Source organism: Populus alba, chromosome 11 (genome assembly GCF_005239225.2).
Source record: "Populus alba chromosome 11, ASM523922v2, whole genome shotgun sequence".
Lineage (NCBI taxonomy): Eukaryota > Viridiplantae > Streptophyta > Magnoliopsida > Malpighiales > Salicaceae > Populus > Populus alba.
In genome coordinates, this window is record NC_133294.1 from 14972311 (window position 1) to 14994390 (window position 22080).

The 22080-nt window shown below is 38.1% G+C and overlaps 2 protein-coding genes across 6 annotated transcripts; one reads left to right on the top strand and one right to left on the bottom strand.

Moving 5' to 3' along the window:
• Positions 1–4720: 4720 nt before the first annotated feature.
• Positions 4721–5371, top strand: LOC140956086 (uncharacterized). Its single transcript, XM_073412269.1, has one exon. It carries the CDS (start codon positions 4721–4723, stop codon positions 5369–5371), a length of 651 nt encoding a protein of 216 aa, XP_073268370.1.
• A 4761-nt stretch (positions 5372–10132) lies between these two features.
• LOC118047576 (MLO-like protein 11) lies at positions 10133–21417 on the bottom strand. Of its 5 annotated transcripts, none has more exons than XM_035056912.2 (15): positions 20964–21416; positions 20216–20273; positions 19834–20069; positions 19575–19691; positions 18062–18122; positions 17553–17647; positions 17322–17396; positions 13455–13540; positions 13287–13336; positions 12329–12369; positions 11962–12135; positions 11771–11806; positions 11419–11486; positions 11275–11335; positions 10133–10648 (listed from the first exon to the last, which is right to left on the bottom strand). In XM_035056912.2, exons 1-15 carry the CDS (start codon positions 21066–21068, stop codon positions 10259–10261), a joined length of 1653 nt encoding a protein of 550 aa, XP_034912803.1. In that variant the 5' UTR covers positions 21069–21416; the 3' UTR covers positions 10133–10258. The 5 variants fall into 5 exon arrangements, with proteins under 5 accessions (XP_034912803.1, XP_034912802.1, XP_034912804.1 ...); XM_035056911.2 differs by having other exon boundaries at positions 17553–17650; XM_035056913.2 differs by lacking the exon at positions 11771–11806 and having other exon boundaries at positions 17553–17650; positions 20964–21417.
• Between the last annotated feature and the right edge of the window lie 663 nt (positions 21418–22080).

The following is a 22080-nucleotide window of genomic DNA, read 5'->3' on the forward strand; positions in this document are numbered from 1 at the left end:
ATATGGGAGGCTGTATCAAAAACCTTCTACGATGGATCTGATGAAACCTGCATTTTCGAATTAAATCAAAGGTCTTTTCATATTATGCAAAATGGACGATCATTATCAACCTACTATAATGAACTTGTTGCCATTTTTCAAGAAATTGATCACAGGACTATCTCTCAAGAAGGAACGGTTGAAGGGGTGGTCCAACTGCACTCTGCAATGGCTCGACTTTGAGTTCATATCTTTCTAAGTGGACTTGATTCAGAATTTGATCAGGTCCGTGGTGAAATTTTACGAAAAGACCCAAAACTTGATTTGGAAAGTTCATATGCGTATGTCAGGAGAGAACACCAACAGAAGCAAACAATGGGAGGCTCTCGTCACATCTCTGAAACCTCAGCTATGTTGACTAATCCCCACAGACAAGGACCATTTTTGGGCTCTTCCAAGACTCGTAACAATCAACCCTCTGGTAAATCTAGCGGATTTATATGTTCTCATTGTGGTGAAACAGGTCATTCTAAACAACGATGCTATGAAAATTATTGGCTATCCTGAATGGTGGGACTTCACAAAGAAACCCCGAAAGAAGGTTACAGGAAAAGCTATGGTGACCTCAACCCAGGTTGATCAATCACCACCAACAGCAAATGTTGCTCAACCAGGAGATGTTAGTAAGGCTTCTATATCCTCTACAACTTCTAAGAATAACACTTGGATTATTGATACAGGTGCATCCGATCATATGATTAAAAACTTACATCAATTACAATCTTTTTTCCCTTCTTCTAAGTCTGTTATCTCCACCGCAAATGGCAGTACCTCTCCCATTAGTGGAGAAGGATATGTCACATTGTCTAATAATCTCACTTTAGATACAGTCCTGGTTGTTCCATCCCTAGCATATAATCTGCTATCCGTTGGCCAAATCACCTCCACCCTCAATTGCACTGTAACTTTTTGGCCCTTGTTTTGTGTTTTTTAGGACATTCTGACTTGGAAGATTCTTGGTTATGGTGTTAGACGAGGCAATCTCTACTACCTGGAGTTGACAGAAAAGGGAGGGATGAAATTCAGTCAGGCAAATCAAACCAGTAGCAAAGAAACAGTACAAGAAACCATATGGTTGTGGCATCGAAGACTAGGACACCTCTCTTTTGGTTATCTGAGGAAACTAAAACCACATTTTTTTTTCTACTGTGAACGATTCCACGTTCCACTGTGATACTTGTGACTTGGCCAAGAGCCATCGTATTCCATATTTACCAAGTTTAAATAAAAGTTCTATCCCGTTTGCAGTTATTCACTCTGATGTCTGGGGTCCTACAAAAATTCCTTCTTTGTCTACAGCCCGTTACTTTGTCACCTTTATTGATGAATGTACAAGAATGACATGGGTGTCTTTGCTTACCAACAAGAGTGATGTCTTTCAAGCATTTCAGGAATTTCATAATATGGTTCGCACCCAATACCAAACACAGATACGTGTTCTACAGTCTGATAATGGTACAGAATATGTCAATACAAGCTTTACAAAATTTCTGAGGCATCTTGGTATCCGTCATCAAACCTCTTGCACCTATACTCCAAAGCAAAATGGATTAGCCGAACAAAAAAATCGGCAGTTACTAGAAGTGGTTCGTGCTTCTCTTTTTGGCATGAATATGCCTCGGTTTTATTGGGGAGAGGCTGTGAAGTCTGCTACTTATATCATTAATCGCACCCCTTCCAGCGTCACAGCCTTTTAGACCCCTCAGCAAAAAATGCAATCCTTTTTTTCCCTTCCTCACTTTCCAAATCTTGAACCACGGGTCTTTGGTTGTACTATCTTTGTTCACATTCCAAAGAACCTGAGAACTAAACTTAATCCATGTGCTACACGATGTGTGTTTGTTGGATATTCTGAATTTCAAAAAGGATATAGGTGCTATGATCCTCACACAAAAAAACTTCATGTCACTTTGGATGCCTCGTTTCGTGAAACAGAACCTTATTACTCTAGGCATATCTCTGCCCCTTCTCTTCAGGGGGGACTGATACTGAAGAGAATGGTTTACAAAGTGGTACAGGAGGAAATGAATTTATAGAATTAGAAGACGCAAACACATGGCTTGAGACAGGTGGTCAGCAAGTTTTTGAGAATATCCCTGGAAATGATAATAATGTGTTGGAGATACTTGAAAGGCCCGTAGATGCACCTGATATAGCTGAATCATCAATACCTCCAGAGTTGCCTATGTCTACACCATCACCTGAAGAATCAACCCAGAATGTTCCTCCTCAGGTAACTTCGAATCCCAGTATTGATGAGTCTAATGAAATACATGATTCTGTTACATGTACTACTCCCAAGTATTCACAAAGACCAAACAAGGGAATTCCCAAGAAACACTATGAACCTGATCCGAAAGCCAAGATCAAATACCCCATTAGCAACCATGTGTCTTCCCATAGATTGTCTAGATCGTATGCATTTACTGTTAATCAACTATCCACTGTGTCTATTCCTAGTAATGTGCAGGATGCATTAGCTGATCCAAAATGGAAAAAGGCAATGAATGAGGAAATGGAGGCCCTACAGAAAAATGCTACTTGGGAACTTGCCTTGTTACCAGAGGGAAAGAGAACAATTGGATGCAAATGGGTGTTCACGGTAAAACTGAAAGCAGATGGCAGTATTGATAGATATAAAACAAGATTAGTTGCAAAAGGATATACACAAAAGTTTGGTTTGGATTACCAAGAAACTTTTGCGCCAGTAGCCAAGATCAACACAATTCGCATCCTTATATCCATAACAGCTAATCGGGATTGGCCTCTACAACAATTTGATGTAAAGAATGCGTTTCTCAATGGAGACTTAGAGGAAGAGATTTACATGGACTTACCACCTGGAGTTAAATATAGTTCCTCATGCAGACCTGAAGTATGTAGATTAAAAAGGTCACTATACGGGTTAAAACAGTCACCAAGAGCTTGGTTTGGGAGATTTTCTTCTACAATGAAGGCATTTGGATATAAACAAAGTAACTCAGACCACACTTTGTTTATCAAACACAAAGAAGGGAAGGTAACAGCTTTAATCGTGTATGTTGATGATATGGTTGTGACAGGAGATGACTCAGGCGAAATAAAAGCATTACAGGAGTACTTGGCTACTAAATTCGAAATGAAAGATCTCGGACAACTCAAATATTTTTTGGAAATCGAGGTTGCTAGATCAAAACGTGGAATCTTCCTTTCACAACGGAAATATGTGTTGGATCTCTTAACTGAAACTGGAATGCTTGCATGTAGACCAGCAGAAACACCTATAGAGATGAATCACAAGCTTGGAATCTTTCCAGATCAAACTCCAACAGACAGAAGTCGCTATCAAAGGTTAGTTGGAAGGTTAATATATTGGTCACACACAAGGCCAGATTTAGCTTATGCCGTGAGTGTGGTAAGCCAATTCATGCATGTGCCAAGTGAGGAACATATGAATGCAGTATATCGGATCTTACGATACTTGAAAAATGCTCCAGGAAAAGGACTGTTGTTCTCAAAACATGATGATTCAAACATTGAGGGTTACACAGACTCTGATTGGGCAGGGGATCAAACTGATAGAAGATCCGCATCGGGGTACTTTACTTTTGTTGAAGGTAACCTTGTAACCTGGCGGAGCAAGAAACAAAAGGTTGTGGCAAGGTCGAGTGCAGAAGCTGAGTTTCGTGGCATGTCTCATGGTATTTGTGAACTGTTATGGATCAGAGGCGTCTTAAAGGAGTTGGGAATTGAGTATAAACAGACTATGACTCTTTATTGTGACAATAAAGCAACAATTGAAATTGCACAAAATCCTGTACAACACGATCGCACCAAACACGTAGAAGTTGATCGACATTTCATCAAAGAGAAGCTTGATCACAAGATCATACAGTTTTCATTTGTTCATTTTGAAAGTCAATTAGCCGATATACTCACAAAAGCAGTTGCAGGAAGAGTGTTTCATGGTATAATCGACAAGTTGAGCATGATAGATATCTATGCTCCAACTTGAGGGGGAGTGTCTGCATGAGTTGTATGTGAGGTGTAATATATTAGACAGATTCTAGTTTCTGCAATTAGTCCTAGAAATCTGGCAGTGATCAACAACCCTGTATAGTAATATTCAATTTAGGAATATTTAGTTTGTTTCCTTTTCTACAGGACGTAACTATGTATATATGGCCTCCTCACGCTGAGAAGAATACAATGAATTATATTCTCATTCAAATACTCTGTTGAACAATGACAAGCCTTGTTATGATGTTATCCATAATATTCCTAACTTTGGTGTCAATGAATATTCGATCTCGAATACTTCCTGTTAGCGTGAGCCATTAGAAGTTATAAGGAAATAAAACACCAGTTGTATCAACATCCTAGTTGTAGTCGTATATATCAACTCCCTAGTTTTTAGGCTTCAACCTAGAAGAGGTTGTTATGTAAAAGTAGTTTAGTTAAAACACATCTCTTAACTCCTTTCCATGTATCTCTATATATAGACCTTGAGTCAATTAATAAAGTTAAGTTAGTCTGCTTCTCCAGAAAATCTGACATGGTATCAGAGCATAGTCTAGGGATTTCTATAACCTAAACAAAGAATTAACCCAACGACTTCGACCTTATGGCTGAATTTTCCACTAAATTGATTCAGCCACAAAATCCCATAACAGACTCCATGCTTGACAACTTCATGACGAAGATGACGGAGGCTTTGACAAAAGCCCAGGCTACTTCACAGCCAATTATCAATGACTCTTCTGCAGCACCAACAGGCATTAAGTTGGATGGATCCAACTATGCTTTATGGTCCCAGGTGGTAGAGATGAACATCTCAGCCAAAGACAAACTAGGGTATATTAACGGAGACTTCCCTCAACCCTTAGAAGCAGACCCAACATTCCGTAAATGGCGCACTGAAAACTCCATGGTGAAAGGGTGGTTGATTAATTCAATGGACCAATCATTGGTTGCAAACTTCATCCGCTTCCCAACAGCAAAACAGGTGTGGGACGCCATTGTAACTACATATTTTGATGGAACTGACACATCACAGGTTTATGAACTTCGATGCAGGGTAACTCGAATGCGACAGAGAGGAGGATCAATCAAAAAATATTACAATGATTTACAAGGGATATGGCGGGAGATAGACTTTCGACGCCCCAATCCCATGGAATGTGCAACAGACATTCAAAAATATAACTCTCTGATACAGGAGGAAAGAGTTTATATTTTCTTGGACGGATTGGATGATCGACTTGACAACATTCGTAGTGACATTCTACAACTGAAACCGTTTCCTACAATTGAGCAGGCCTATGCTCACGTAAGGAGAGAGGATACTCGATAGGCAATGATGACAGCAGGGGCAGAGACTGCAACTAGTGGTGCTGTTATGGCCATCAAAGGCTCAAGGTTTGGCCAACCACCAACGTTGGTAATGGGAAAGCATAACCTATCCTCTAAACTGAAGGGTCCTTTTGATGGAGGGAAATGTACACACTGTGGAAACACCAAACACACTCGAGAGACATGCTTTAAGTTGTATGGGTACCCTGAATGGTGGTATGAACTACAAGCTAGGAGGAAAAAAGGTAACACATTACCTGATGAAGGCACTGGTAGAGCCACAACAGTCACAACAGAACCTCAACTCTCACTCATCCCTATGGCAGACTCCTCCACTTCTAAAGCAACAGGTAACTGTGGACAAAGTTTCTATAGTTCTAGCCATTAGGATGAAAGTGAGTGGATTATCGACTCTGGAGCTACGGACCATATGACATTTGATCCTGCGGACTTCTCACACACAACTCAACCACAAAGGACTTGTATTGCAAATGCAAATGGAGTTGCGTATCCAGTCATGGGAGCTGGAACCGTGTCACTATCACCCTCACTCACTTTGTCCCACACTCTTCTCGTTCCTTCATTATCTAACAAATTAATGTCTGTGAGCCAAGTAACAGAAGAACTCAATTGTATGGTATTAATATACTCTAATGTTTGTTTTCTTCAGGATGTTCTTAGCAAGGAGATTATTGGGCGTGGTACTAAGAGAGGGGGGTTATACTACCTAGATGATTTCAACCATGGGAAAGCAAATCATGTACACCATCAACTCAGTAGCAAGGAACGAGAAATATGGTTATGGCATCGTCGTCTTGGGCACCCATCATTCGGATATCTAAGACACCTATTTCCGAACTTATTTTTACAATCAAAGGATGTTGATTTTAATTGTAAGACTTGTATTCTGGCTAAGAGCCATAAAAACTCTTACTATGCAAGTTTGAATAAAAGCAATATTTTGTTTGCTCTTATACACTCTGATGTCTAGGGACCTTCCCCACGAACGACTGTAACGGGTTATCGTTGGTTTGTTATATTTGTTGATGACTCAACCTGAATGACTTGGCTTTACCTGATGAAGACAAAGGAGGAGGTGTTCCCAATATTCCAAGCATTTCACACCATGATTCAGAATCAATTTTCAGCCAAAATACAAGTGCTTCGGTCAGATAATGGAGGGGAGTTTGTCAACCAGCGATTCAAAGCGTTCTTCCAACAGCAAGGTCTCCTCCATGAAACCTCATGTGCCCAGACTCCTCAACAGAATGGTGTTGTTGAACGAAAAAATCACCACATCTTGGAAACAACTCGTGCCCTTCTTCTCGGCACAAATGTCCCAACTCACCACTGGGATGATGCAGTAAGTGCTGCGGTATACTTACTCAACAGAATGCCCCCTAAAGTCTTGCACTTCAAAACTCCCCTGCAAGTGCTCTCCTCTCATGTTGCACTACCCATCGTGTTGATGCTCCCACCACGTGTGTTTGGCTGTGTGGTTTTTGTTCATATCCATAAAAACCAACGCTCCAAACTTGATCCATGTGCTGTTAAATGTCTGGGTTATGGACCAACTAAGAAGGGCTACAAATGCTTTGATCCCATTAACAAGAGACTTTATATCACCAAGGATGCTACATTTATTGAGTTTGAACATTTCTATTCTCCTACGGTCCCCAATTCAGCTCTTCAGGGGGAGTGTAGAAAGGAAGAACTGAATGAACTGAGTTGGTACTTAACAGCGCCAGCCACTGTTAGCACCATTGATAATTCAACAAATCCTACAACTACATCCAGTGGTGACAGTCCAGCACAAGTTGACGAAAGAGAACTTGAGGAGGCTGAAAATGACGTTGAAGGAATACATGAAAACCAACTTAATGGAGAGCTTGTGAATCAAGAAAGCCAACTAACCCCTCTCTCTGCAGTACCTGAATCTCCTACTAAGAACAACCTTGAGGTAAGCTCTTCCACTGTTCCCCTATATACTTTTGACTTGAAAACTCCCGTAGAGTATGTGTTACCTTTCAGACACAACAGAGGAAAGCCACAAAACAAGTACTCCCCTGATACTGAAGAAAGGCGATCCAAATTTCCCATTGCCAATTATGTAAGCACACAGCACCTACCCAATCCAATTCAGAGTTTCACAGAGGTATTATCCTCTTGTCATACTCCAGATAATATAGCAGATGCCTTGGCCGACTCTAAATGGGCACAAGCCATACAAGAAGAGATGGAAGCCCTATAGAAAAATAATACATGGAAACTGATACTGCAACATGAAGGAAAAAAAAACAGTAGGGTGCAAATGGGTGTTCTCAATTAAATACAAGGCAGATGGATCAATTGACCGGTATAAAGCAAGGCTAGTAGCGAAAGGATTCACACAAACATATGGTATAGATTATGTTGAGACCTTCTCACCAGTTGCTAAACTAAATACTATTAGAGTTTTACTATCCCTTGCAGCAAATCTAGACTGGCCGCTACTCCAACTTGATGTGAAGAATGCCTTCCTCCATGGTGACCTTGAAGAAGAAGTTTATATGGATATCCCACCAGGTTTTACATCATCTTCAGGAACTGGAGTTGTATGCAAGTTGGAGCGAGCTCTATATGGATTAAAACAATCTCCTCGAGCATGGTTTAGGAGATTTAGCTCAGCCATGAAAAGGTATGGGTTTGTTCAAAGCAATGCAGACCACACCCTCTTCCTGAAGCATCGACAAAAGAGGGTGACAACCTTAATCGTCTATATAGATGATATGATTATCACCGGGGATGACACTGAAGAAATGTCAAAATTACAAGAGCAATTATCAGCTGAATTTGAGATGAAGAATCTGGGTGGACTTAAATATTTCTTGGGAATAGAGGTGGCAAGGTCACAGAAGGGTATATTCTTGTCCCAAAGAAAGTATGTGCTAGATCTACTGTCTGAGGTGGGGTTATTAGAGTGCAAACCAGAAGATACTCTCATCATTCAAAATCACAGACTCACTGAACACACAGATCAAGTACCAACGGATAAAGGATGATACCAAAGGCTAGTGGGAAAACTTATTTACTTGTCACACACTCGCCCTGATATTGCTTATGCCGTAAGTGTTGTGAGCCAATTTATGCATAATCCAAGCAAAGAACATATGAACGCGGTGATTTGAATACTTCATCACTTGAAATCCTCACCAGGAAAGGGTCTAATGTTCTCTAAAAACAACCACTTGGATGTTGAAGGATATACAGACGCAGATTGGGCAGGGAGTATTCTAGATAGAAAATCCACGGCAGGGTACTTTACATTTGTGGGAGGAAACCTAGTTACATGGAGAAGTAAAAAGCAAAAGGTGGTGGCTCGATCAAGTGTTGAAGCCGAATTTAGGGGGATTGCAAAAGGGCTTTGTGAATTACTATGGCTTAGAAGGTTACTAATGGAAATAGGCTACGGTCCTAACATGGAGATGAACTTGTTTTGTGATAATAAAGTTGCAATCGATATCTCACAAAATCCTATTCAGCATGATCGAACAAAACACGTGGAGATAGACATACATTTTATTAAGCAAAACCTTGAAGAAAAGATCATCCGGTTTGTTTTCGTCAAATCAGAAGATCAACTGGCAGATATATTGATAAAGGCAGTTTCCAGTAGAATTTTTAATGACTCACTTGACAAGTTGGGCATTAAAGATATTTATGCACCAACTTGAGAGGAAGTGTTAGCGTGAGCCATTAGAAGTTATAAGGAAATAAAACACCAGTTGTATCAACTTCCTAGTTGTAGTCGTATATATCAACTCCCTAGTTTTTAGGCTTCAACCTAGAAGAGGTTGTTATGTAAAAGTAGTTTAGTTAAAACACATCTCTTAACTCCTTTCCCTGTATCTCTATATATAGACCTTGAGTCAATTAATAAAGTTAAGTTAGTCTGCTTCTCCAGAAAATCTGACACTTCCAACTCTGGTGTTGGTAAATATTTTACCACGAACAATTCCAACTCTGATGTTGGTAAAAATTTCAGCTAAAAACAATCTGAAAAAATTTCACTATGAATAATTTCAAATCTCGCCATGAAATCTGCACGAATCTCACGGAACCATCATTGCAGCCATAGAGCCATGGAGTCCACGTGAGGCTCACAAATCCATTGCAAGCATGGAGCCATGGAGTCCATGAACAAGGGGTAACTAAAAAGCTGCATCGTCACGAACAGTGCAGAAACCAATAATTGAGCACAACAGTATCTGTTTTTCTTAAACAAAGTTGAAATTTAGTTCGAGACTAGGTTCAGTTTCTTTCCTCAAATGCTTCGAATATTTGCTCTCAGATCTCAATCAAAAGTACTTCCAAAAAAGATGAAAATAAAAACAGAGCTAAACGAGTATCCCTTTAGCTGACCATTGCATGCTATCAATAGAGAATAAGAAAGATACTAGGTGAAGTAGAATCAGCCTGGCACAAACACATCAATTTACCCATACAAAAAAAAAAATCATATAACATTTGGAAAAGCAGGATGACCATCAAATCTTGTTACCTTAAACAATCTTCTTTTATCTTCTTCAGGAAATTAAAAAAAAAAAAAAAGATTAAGAAGTGTGCGTGTGTGTGCGTGCGTGTTTAAAAAAACTCTTGCATTTTCTATTTGCTTTTTATTTTTAATAATAGAGAGTATTAATAAAAAGATAGTCATCTCCTAAAAAGTTAAATGACGATTCATGACTGCGTTAGAAATGAGATAAAAAAAAAAAAAAACAAAAAAACAAAAAGGAAACATATATAGAAGGAAATATATAACAACCGAAGTACTTATGTGTATTTCTTTCCCTTGTTCTTTACAAGATCCCTGCAAAGCCTACATTCCTGGCAGAATAAGTCCAATTTACTACCTTCTAACTGGCATAGAAGATGATCTAGGAAGATCTTCCACGTGAAAATTTGATGTTTCTGATGAAGAAACAGAAGCTGAGTGTCGAAGGAAAGGAGTAGCTACCCCGCTTGAAGTTTCATTGGCAACTGTGGTAGGACGAACTGAAATAAAAGAAGCTGGCTGCAACTCGACTTGAGTGACGGGATCTGCATCATTCTCAGGAATATCAAGCAAATGATGATTGTCTTCCTCTGACATTAATGTGCTTGTGTCTCTGTGCATGGTAGAATCATCTGTGAAAATTGCATGCCTTCTCTTCCCGCTAGTTTCTGCTTTCCACCACCCATGGAATATTGTCTCCCTTATTCTTGGAGGAAATAATGCCGCCTTATAGTTTGTTCCCATCTGGGAAAAGGGAGGGAACAGTACGTGATGCTAATAATGACCAGAAAATGATTGAACAAAAAACAAGTGGTATAATACTACCAACTTAACCCATTAATGAAAACCTGCTCGAGCATTTCATGTTACTAGTTGGGAAGAGGGAGGCTTGTTCTACTCACAAGTGGATAAAGATGATTTCAATTCTTAAAATGCCATAAAGAATTGATGGCAATTTAAAGGACTCGACATCTTGACTTATTCTCATGTCTAAAAATATATTAAGTTTGTTCCAAAACCCTTTCTCGGTGATGGATTGTGATAAAGCACCACAGCATCGCTCCCATAAAGAAAAAGGTTGAGAAGATAATCTGAAGGAAAAAACTTGAGGTTTGTTAGCCGACAAATCACGCTGTCAAGATTTATTAGTTTCAACAATTTTGACGTTAGAAATAATTTACATGGAAGCTGTGGTGTATCTGCATCTGATACAAGTTAAAACTAGCTAGATTGTGGTAGATTATGTGCTTCTAATGTCTTGTTCATGATATTTGTTGACTGGTAGATTATGCATTAGTATTTTCTTGCATATAATATGAATTGGCATGTTTTTTCCTTGATGAAAAGTGCATATAGTGGCAATATGATACCTGAGTAACAAGTGCATATAGTGGCAAGGTGCTGTAGCTGCAAAGGAACTGCCCAGCAAACCTACAAGATAAAACAATGATGCAGTAGCTGTAAAAGCTGATGAATCCTCAAGAAAGTCTCAACTATCTCAGATGTATGCATACCCCAACACAAGTCGTATGTACACCTGTAAATGGTTCCTAATAAAGCAGGATCTGTACCCAAATTGCCACTGTAAATTAATCAACAAAAGACAGATCAGTTCAACGTACAGATTCAACACCTCGTCACGGAAAAGAAAAAGCTTTGTATCTCCTCATTTCTGATTCTTCTGGTCAGTGATTATCAATCATTCTTTTCGTAAACATTGAATCAACCCAGGAAAAAGTGAGGTTTTTGCTCATACAATCACAGAAATTATAATAAATTTGAGCTTGGTTGATGTCAAGAAGGAAAGGACAAAAGTGAACTCTCGCAGCCCAGTGAATAATAATCAAGTCAGGGTAGAGGAGATACCCAAAACCAAAAGAATGAAGCCAATTCAAATGCATTCTGCAATCACATTTCAGAGAAAGAAAAGAATGAGATGTCAGCTATGCTACTTTGGCACAACACCATAGAACCATTTTCTAGGAAAGAAGGAACTGAAAGGACGGTATATGTTACCATTTTAACTTGAGCAACTGATCACAGTGAGCATTGCTTACCTGGAACAGGATAAAATGGATCAATGAGAGATACAGTTCTGGCTTCTTGAACCAGAAAAGATCATCTCGAGGCCTCATCTTCCCTTCTACAGAGTGTCCAGTAGTCAGGCCAGCAGTCTCTAATGTCAAGGTCGCAATAACATGTTGTAGCTTTGCACCGACTAGAACAACAAGCTGCCCATGACATGAAATATCAGAGATGCCCAGTGCAATCACTTTAGCAATACAAAATTCGTTACGTGTAATCTGTTGTCCTTCCAGATGTCTGTTTCTCACTGCATACTTTTTGTTTCTACCGAGGAAAATTCCTTTTGCAGCATACAAGTGATTGATGAAAGTGAAACTCAAAAGAACCTGCAGCACTTACAGTGATTGGAACGACGGATATCCAGAAATAGAGATTAGATCCTGTAGAAAGTTTCCAAAACGAACAAACCATAAATCAGTAAGATTAAGACTTAGGATAACCCGATCATACACTAGACAACACTAGATCATTCATACATTTTATGTTGCGGGTTTGATTAAAAAAAATTTAATGTAAAAAAATTATCTAAGTGTTGATAATTGTTTTATGATAATAAGAAATTTAATTATAAACTCAAAATATAATATATATTGAATAATATATTTTTAAATATTGATATAACATATATGGAAAGTAAATCGAAAAAAATAACAAAATCCAATTAAAAACAATAAATAAAGTTACCACAGATCAACTTACCAAACTTATAACCCGAGTCATTAAATCGAAATAATCTCATAGAAAAAAATAAAAAACAATTACAGAATCTAATTTCTAATTAACCCAATATTGAAGGATGAAATCGAAAAAAAATCAATTAAGCGATAAGAAAAAAAATAATTGAAGTCAACCCGAGTTAATTTGTTAAACCCGTTACTTGAATTATGAGATCATAATAAATTTATTAAAAGAAAATTGAAAAAAAAAATTATAAAGTCTCAATTCCAACAGATCCAATATTAAAGATTAAAATAAATAAAAAATCATATAACTAGTATATAACATAATACAAAGAAATTTAAAAAAAAAATTACAAAACATAATTCCCAAAACAAAAAGGATGAATTTAAAAAAAAATCATTAAAGTGTTAAATTAAAAGAAAATATTAAATAAAAAAAACAAAACAAAACACTGATGAATAATTTTTTATGAGTGGCTACGGCGAATTAGCCATAAATTTTAGTGTTTCGTTAGTTAATGTTTTTATAATACTCACCGAAATTCGTATATTGTTACCCAATGGCAAGTGCAAAACAAAGCAATTCATAGCATTATTTTTCACTCTCATAGCCATACCTTTCACATTAAACAGCATGAATGCAACAACAAATCCCCACAGGGGACCACTGCAAGGCATTGAACACACAGGCATTTAGCTGGTCCATCTTCTCCTGGCTCAATCCAAGCCGATGAATGGTCTGAAAATGCAAGAAACATTCAAAGTACATAGAATTAAGACGTTACCTCACACCAACAATTCTCTGGAATTCTTCTTCCGTGGAGCGAATCATGTAGCTGTGAAAATCATATTTCAATGAGAGTTTGTGATTCTGCCACGAATAAGAAAAAACCAAGAGGAATGGATGTCAATAAAGCATCACTGATACTACCAACAGTATATCAGCAAAGACGCTCACGTTGTCTCTGTATATATAAACTTCATTTTCTTCTTCTTTCTTAAACCAAGTACAATACCATTGAATTCCTCAGTTGATTCTGTTAGAAAATAATATAAATTATTTTTTAGAACCTTACCTAATAATTTAAACTATTAAGTTGAAATAGATTCTGTAATATAGTATCAGAGCCTTGATGATCAAGTGGTCACGAGTTCGAATCTCACCATCCCTATTTATTTGATAAAAATTAAACACAAGTTAATGTGGACATATGCAAGTTTCAAGCCCAAAAAACTTTCACTTGAGGGGTGTGTTAGAAAATAATATAAATTATTTTTTGAGATTTCACCTAACAGCTTAAGCTATTGGGTTGAATAGGTTTTTTGACAGATTCTGGGATAATAACACCCCTGCTCCTCTCTTTTTCCTGGAGGAGAGTGTCATATTGCATTGATAGTAAATCCTAAATGCTAGTTGAAAAGTAGAACTTCCTCTGTGACCCTTGCAATGTTGTAAATGCTATTTCAAGTATGGGCTAACTGTGAAGATAGGTGGAGGTGCCTACCTTGGGTGGAGGTGCCTACCTTGGTGGAGGTGCCTTAACCAACTTGGCCACTTGCTCTTGCATGGATGCTTGCCTATAAATAGGCAATGCATCCAAGCATTGAATACACATCACAAGAAAGAAAGAGAGAAAGAAGAGAGAAAATAATACCACAAAGTTGTGAGGTATTTGTGAGAGAGTAAGTGAGGTGTTTTCTCCTAGTAATAGAGAGATTCTTAGTTGTTCTCCTATTATTTGAGAGAGGTTGTAATTCCCACATTACTAGTAAAATCCTTCTATCCTTGCCGTGGACGTAGCCTAATTGGGTGAACCATGTAAATTCTTGTGTGTCACTTCTCATTTTATCTTGTCCCTTACCTTTTGTCTTGTCGGGTTTGCATGCCAGTATCCTAACAGTGGTATCAAAGCCTTCTTGGTTGGTGTTGTTAACACACAAAAGTTGTTCGTGTATACGGTTACTATTCCCGTCTACGGCACTATTCACATATACGATACTATTCATCAATACGGTACTGTTCACATACGTTACTGTTGGTATATATAGAAAGTCAGTGCGGTGATTAAATACAGTCTAGGAAGTTCTGTCTAAAGAGATTGGGTTTTAAGCGGGACCGTTTGTGACCCCTCCAATCTTTCCTGGGAACTTACTTAGTGAAGTATTTTTCACACGATACTATTTCTATATACGTTACAGATCTGTGAAACGGTGATAGCTGAATAGATCTCGGTGAATACAATGGCAGCAAAGTACGAGATTGAGAGGTTCAAGGGGAGCAATTTCTCACTGTGGAAAATGAGAATCAAGGCAATCTTGAGGAAAGACAATTGCTTGGCAGCAATTGGGGATCGGCCCGCGGAGATCACTGATAATGCAAAATGGAATGAGATGGATGGAAATGCTATTGCTAACATACATTTAGCATTAGCTGATGAAGTATTATCAAGTGTGGCGGAGAAGAAAACAGCTAAGGAGATATGGGAGACTCTAACAAAGCTATACGAGTCCAAGTCTTTGCACACTAAGATTTTCTTAAAGCGGAGACTTTATACCCTTCGAATGGCAGAAACCACGTCGGTGACTGACCACATCAACACAATAAGAACTCTATTTTCACAACTCACTACGTTGGGTCAACAAATAGAGGAAAATGAACGTGCAGAGCTTCTACTTCAAAGTCTTCCTGATTCGTATGATCAGCTCATTATCAACCTGACCAATAATATCCTCTCAGACTATTTAGTCTTCGATGATGTTGCAGCCGCTATCCTAGAAGAAGAAAATAGGCGCAAAAACAAAGGAGATAGAAACAGTTCAAACCAAGCAGAGGCGTTATTGGTGTCAAGAGGAAGATCAACGGAGCGTGGCTCTAGTGGGAGTCAAAGGCAGGGGAGGTCCAAATCAAGAAGTAAGAAGACTATAAAATGCTACAACTGTGGCAGAAAAGGGCACTTCAAAAAGGATTGTTGGTTTAAAAAGGGTATAGAGAATACTGCAGAGTCATCAAAACCTCAAGGATGTGTTGCAAGCACCTCAGAAGATGGGGAGATTTTATATAGTGAAGCAGCAACAATCTCTACAGATAGAGAAGAGCTCACTGAGGTCTGGCTAATGGATTCAGGAGCAACATGGCATATGACCCCTAGACGAGATTGGTTCCATACATATGAACCTATCTCTGGAGGCATAGTGTTCATGGGTGATAATCATGCTGTAGAGATTTCTGGCATTGGCACCATCAAATTGAAGATGTATGATGGCTTAATTCGTACTATTTCAGGAGTGCGACATGTGAAAGACTTAAAGAAGAATCTTTTGTCCGTAGGACAATTTGATAGTCTTGGCTGTAAGATCCGAACAGACAATGGAATCATGAAAATTGTCAAAGGCGCGCTGGTGGTATTAAAGGCAAGAAAGACAGTTGCAAACATGTTTGTATTAATGGGAGAAACACATCAGGGGGCAGAAGCATCAATCGCATCAGCCAGTCCCGCAGAAGAGAAGACGATGATGTGGCATCAAAAGCTAGGCCACATGTCAGAGAAAGGTTTAAAGGTTCTCTCTGATCAGAAGTTACTCCCGGGGCTTACAAAGGTTACTTTACCTTTTTGTGAGCACTGTGTTACAAGTAAACAACACAGGTTGAAGTTTGGCACGTCAACAACTAAGAGCAAATGCATCTTAGACCTGATTCACTCTGATGTTTGGCAAGCACCGGTTGTATCCTTGGGAGGAGCAAGATACTTTGTATCATTTATAGATGACTTCTCCAGGAGATGTTGGGTGTATCCGATTAGAAGGAAGGCAGATGTGTTCGCAGTTTTTAAAACCTTCAAAGCGCGGGTAGAACTTGAATCTGAAAAGAAGATCAAGTGTTTGAGGACTGACAATGGAGGAGAATATACCAGTGATGAATTTGATAACTTCTGTCAACATGAAGGTATCAAAAGGCAGTTCACAACGGCATACACTCCACAACAAAATGGAGTGGCAGAGCGGATGAACAGAACTCTATTGGAAAGAACAAGAGCAATGTTGAAGGCTGCAGGTCTAGAAAAGTCATTCTGGGCAGAAGCAGTCAATACCGCCTGTTACGTGATATTGAATCACAAATGATGAAGTGTGAAGACTTGATTCAATCATCAAAGTCTTCAAGTGGGAGAATGTGAAGATAGGTGGAGGTGCCTACCTTGGGTGGAGGTGCCTACCTTGGTGGAGGAGGTGCCTACCTTGGGTGGAGGTGCCTACCTTGGTGGAGGTGCCTTAACCAACTTGGCCACTTGCTCTTGCATGGATGCTTGCCTATAAATAGGCAATGCATCCAAGCATTGAATACACATCACAAGAAAGAAAGAGAGAAAGAAGAGAGAAAATAATACCACAAAGTTGTGAGGTATTTGTGAGAGAGTAAGTGAGGTGTTTTCTCCTAGTAATAGAGAGATTCTTAGTTGTTCTCCTATTATTTGAGAGAGGTTGTAATTCCCACATTACTAGTAAAATCCTTCTATCCTTGCCCGTGGACGTAGCCTAATTGGGTGAACCACGTAAATTCTTGTGTGTCACTTCTCATTTTATCTTGTCCCTTACCTTTTGTCTTGTCGGGTTTGCATGCCAGTATCCTAACACTAACAGATAACAGCAGAGCATACCATGATGAAGCCCTTGCGAAGAGTGAGGTAGTCTGTGCGAGCCACTGAAGGTCCAAATTGCCGAAAGAAACATGTCTGCAAGTTGATAAAACACATCAAATGATGACCAACACAAAAACAAAGCCAGATGGGAAGGCTCTGATTCTATTGCAGAATTGGAGGTAATAACAAGCAAGCATGGATTACAACGTGGAAACCATTAAAGAGCAAGAAAGAGAGTTTTGTACCTACCACCCAGATAAGAAAACTGTTCTTGACCGAAGGGCTTGATGTATGATGTCTTGCGAAGGTTGTTTGCCTTCGCAATGTCTTCTCTCTATTGTTTTCTGCTACAGAATAAAAAATTATTAAGTCGTGATGATTTCTGTGATACAACAATATTTCTAAGAATAAACATTCTCAATTGAAATGATTGGAAGGTGAAGGTATCCCTTGAAAAATAATGCCAAGAGAGGAAGAAAAGAAAAAACAACAGAAACTTATTGCGAGTTCCTATTTTTTCCCAAGCATCTTCATTCGAATGCAAACAATGAAATTCAATCTCTTTTAAAGTTCTAGCACCTAGACTTACATGTATAAGGGCAAGCTAAATAGTGTATACAGAAGAGGGAGATTGAGTGGTTATATTCTAAATCAGCCATAAGGTATAGAGCTGACATAGGCAAAAAGAATTGGGCAACACTTGTTACTGTTTAAACTTTTAAATCTATTCAAAACCACTTTCCTGTCTAAGGCTTTACCTGTTGATACACCATGGCAGTCCTTACGAGCCAAATCCTCCCATGCTCTCCAACTATGAATCTGGTGAAGCAATTACAATGTTAGACAGTTGGTCATGGTGATAACGAGATTATGGTTCTCTTGTTTCATGAGTCAAATCTAGTATCTTGTATTTGATCAACTGCAGTTCAGGAAGACGTTGGTTTTTACGGACAACATAATTTCCTCTCCCGGGTCCTGGGAAAAGACATAACAAGTTCGACTAGAAAATACTGTATTACTCTAAATACAAGAACCAAATGCATGGTGGATCTTGTTTTATACATGATATATCTATTCCCTGATAAATCTATTTTTAATGGGTTTAAAAACCCCTTATAACCTTTCTCTGGAATGAACATGTCTCAAGTAGGGGTTTAACAGTGTACTACCGAGCTCAGCCATGATAGGGCTTGGTAGCGTGTCATGCCCCGGCGCCAGACCCAGACGCAATTAGGTGTAGTGTGACAAGCCCCAGAAACGTTGTGTATGATGCTAGCCAAACCCAGAAGTTTTTAAAGTTTGGCAATTAATCAAGTCTAAGGTAACATGAATTTGAAAAACATATCAGGCCCAAAGCACTTGAACATAGCATTCCGTTAAGTCTAAACCTTGGACTTGACAGTTAGTTAAGCCTAAAGTAATATGGGTTTGACAAACATGTGAAACCTAGAACACTTAGAATGACATTTCACAAAGTCCGAAGCAATTGGACTTGGCTGTCAACCAAGTCCAGGCACTTAAACTTAACAATCAGTCATATGCTCAAGGTTACGTGGGTTTGGAAAAGATATCAGACTCAAGACACTTGGACTTTACAGTTAGTCATGTCTAAGATAACAATCATCCTTCCTAGGCACACCCAAGGAAATGATCATCCTCCCTTGGCACACCTAGAGGAATGGCCATCCTCTCTTGGCATGTCCAAGGGAATGATTATCTTCTCTTGGGTCTAATCTCAAGGAAGAACTCAGTCTTTATAGGCTTAGCTACATTTGACATCCTAAACTCTAATATGCCAACATACCTTTTTTTTTACAATAGGACAAGACTCATGGGTTATAAATACACCATGAGACCTTCAGAATAAAAGTTCACAATCTTTATTATTTATTGTATATATATTTTTAGAACATCTATCTTTAGAATATTCTTGTATTTTCTCTCTCTAAACAAAATTTATTTAAGCATCAAAAAGTCTCCACCTAAACTAAAGGGGAACCTTTTGCATATACTAGCCACGAACAATCTTGGCCTACCATGGATTAAGTGTAAGCTATCAACTACCTTCTCTAGAAAAAATGGAGGACATTGCTTGAACAAATTAATTAATTAACCGATTGTTCAACTCAAGTGTACTATTCCTAGAATAGTTGGATTTTTGGTACATCATCATTTCCCTTCCATTATGTTGTGTGATTATTAAGCATATGAACTTAACCATTCCTAAAACCACTTCACCATTAAGAAAAGCAACAGCTCAAAATGCATAACCTTCACAATCGCCAGCAGCATTGTTAAGCAACTGTAAGAAATGTGCGTGATTGCCATGAGGAAAATGAAGCGATGCAACCGCTCGAGATCTTGATATGACAGGAATGGCTCATATCCCTGCACGTCAAACAGTTTTCAGAATCGAATATTTGTCATTGAGAAAACGAATGCCATAATAAAGCAAGGTTATCAACTCGCTGCTTTGAAAATTCAATATTGCAACATCCTCAACAATGTTTTCTATAGATGAATGACATGCCTTTTCGCAGGTATTCGCATCCAAGCCATTCAACATTCTTCGAAGTGGATGAGGAAGAACAGAAAGCATCACTAGTTTACGTCCCTCGGAAGAATTTTGTTTAATTTCCTCATCAGTCTCTGGTCCCGTGCAAGAAGCAAAATTACCTTCATAGAACTTTGATGGAATGCAAATATTGGCTATGGTGCTTGAGTTAGCTGTTAAAAGAAGTGATATGAATCCAAGCAGCATCAACTCTGAAGACAAGTACAAAATGATACTTGTTAATGAAAATTAGTGAAAAGAAATATGAAAGGAAGGGGATTAATTAAAAATTACTTGTAAGCAAAAGAACTAGATGAACTTTCTGCAGCATCTGATGTTTTTTGAACTTGGAAAATACCTTCTTTCATCTTCTCCACCGCTGCAAGCAAAGGTTTCCGATCGGTTTCCCGCAACCACTGAAAAACAAATGAACAAAGAATCAAATCTCAGATTAGACGCCAAAGCTATTGAAACCAACACTGGCATCCCAGAAAAGAAAATGCAAACAAAAATAATCTGATAGATTCTGTTTCAATTCATCTGTCAATATAGAGTTCTCCTAAAGCAAACATGTGAAATTTTATCATAAGCCTGCTGAAACAAAGTTAACGAAGCTGGTGCTTCCATAACAGGCTTCCAAAATCTAATTTTCACATCTAAACCATTTTATGTAATAATCAATGAGATTTCAGCCTACAATCGTGACCAAGAACCAAACAGAAAGCTAGAGGTATCAACTAAAAGCCCTCAAAAAGTCAGTAAAAGCTATTTAGAAACTCAAATTCCTAAAAACATCAGAAAAGAAGTAGTGGCAGATATCAATAGCCAAGCAAAGTGCCTTACTGCTTGCAAAACCTTCCATCAACATGATATATCCATATATACCCAAGTTTCAAAGGGATCAAATAAATAAATAAAATATTAAGAAAATCCGTTGTGTACCTTGAACTTTAAGTAATAGAGTGAAAGGAAGGAAAAACAATCAAATTCTGTACAAATACTGTGTAGTACCTCACAAATCATAACAATGATAAAATGCAACATCAGGAGAACAAGGCAAGAACACAAGAAAAAATAATAGACAGTAGAAAGAAGATGTCACTTACACTACATAGTCTGTGAATTGAGCGCTCCACAATCAGTGAAACAACCACAAGGATTGTCAACACAGTTGCAAGTGACCATGTTGGAGTTAAGGCCAAGGATCTCATTTCTTTAGTATCTTCTCCAATTCGAAGCAATCCTACACGTACGGACACGCAAACTTTTGTCTTTAAATCTTAACACCCCTAAAGCCCCTGTCTTAATTTTAAACTAACAACGACAACAAGCAACCATATTCGCTTCCTAGAAATCAAAACCACCAAAAAAAGAAACACAAACTTAACTCCATCACCCTGCTCCTCGTGTAATCATGTATATAAATATGATAATACAAACAAAAAAAAAGTTTGGAACCCAACCGAGCTCTCTCTCTCTCTCTCTCTCTCTCTCTCTCCCCTTCCTCCTTTTCTCTTGGCTGAGACACAACCAAGCTCCGAGGCTCAGTTTGATCAAACTACTTGAGCTCACCTGGTTTACTATTTATTATTATTCATGAATAATATTACATATGATACTATTCATGAATAATAATTTTTTTTTCATAGGTATTTCTCTAGATATTTTTCAAGGTTATAAATCCTTTAACTTTTAAAATAAACAGGAGATAATTCATTTAAACAACACTGTACAAAAAACACTCTTAGCAAGATAGAAAACACATATTTTTTCTCTACACTCAATTTATCTTCTTGAATTTTTACTTCCTTATCACTTCAGAAAAAAGTTTAATTACTAGGCTCCGTTTGTTTGCAGAAAAGTGGTTTCCTTTTGGAAAGTGAATTCCGGGGAAAGTGAATTCCTGGAAAGTGAATTCCGGGAAAGTATTCTCCGATGTTTGGCAGTGTTATGGAAAATGAACTGGAAAACACTTTCCAGTGTTTGGTTGTGTTATGGAAAATGAACTGGAAAATAATTTATTAATGAATTAATTTTTTTTTCAAGTTTATCTAATATATATAAAATATTTAATCACTTACAATAAAAAAAATGAAAATCTAAAAAGTATTTATAATGATGAATTTTTTTTATTATATCCTATATTCATACATAGCTTATTAAAATAATGAGGAACAAATCTTACAAATTAAAAAGTTGAATGAGAATGAAATTGAAAAAAAA

Coding starts and splice junctions, on each gene's coding strand:
- LOC118047576 (XM_035056911.2), bottom strand. CDS start 21,068: ATGAGATCCTTGGCCTTAACTCCAACATGGTCACTTGCAACTGTGTTG. Junction 17,651..18,061: donor CTGCCATGGTGTATCAACAG/GTAAAGCCTTAG, acceptor TTTATTCTGTAG/CAGAAAACAATAGAGAGAAG. Junction 13,541..17,321: donor TTCGCAAGGGCTTCATCATG/GTATGCTCTGCT, acceptor TATTCGTGGCAG/AATCACAAACTCTCATTGAA.
- LOC140956086 (XM_073412269.1), top strand. CDS start 4,721: ATGACGGAGGCTTTGACAAAAGCCCAGGCTACTTCACAGCCAATTATC.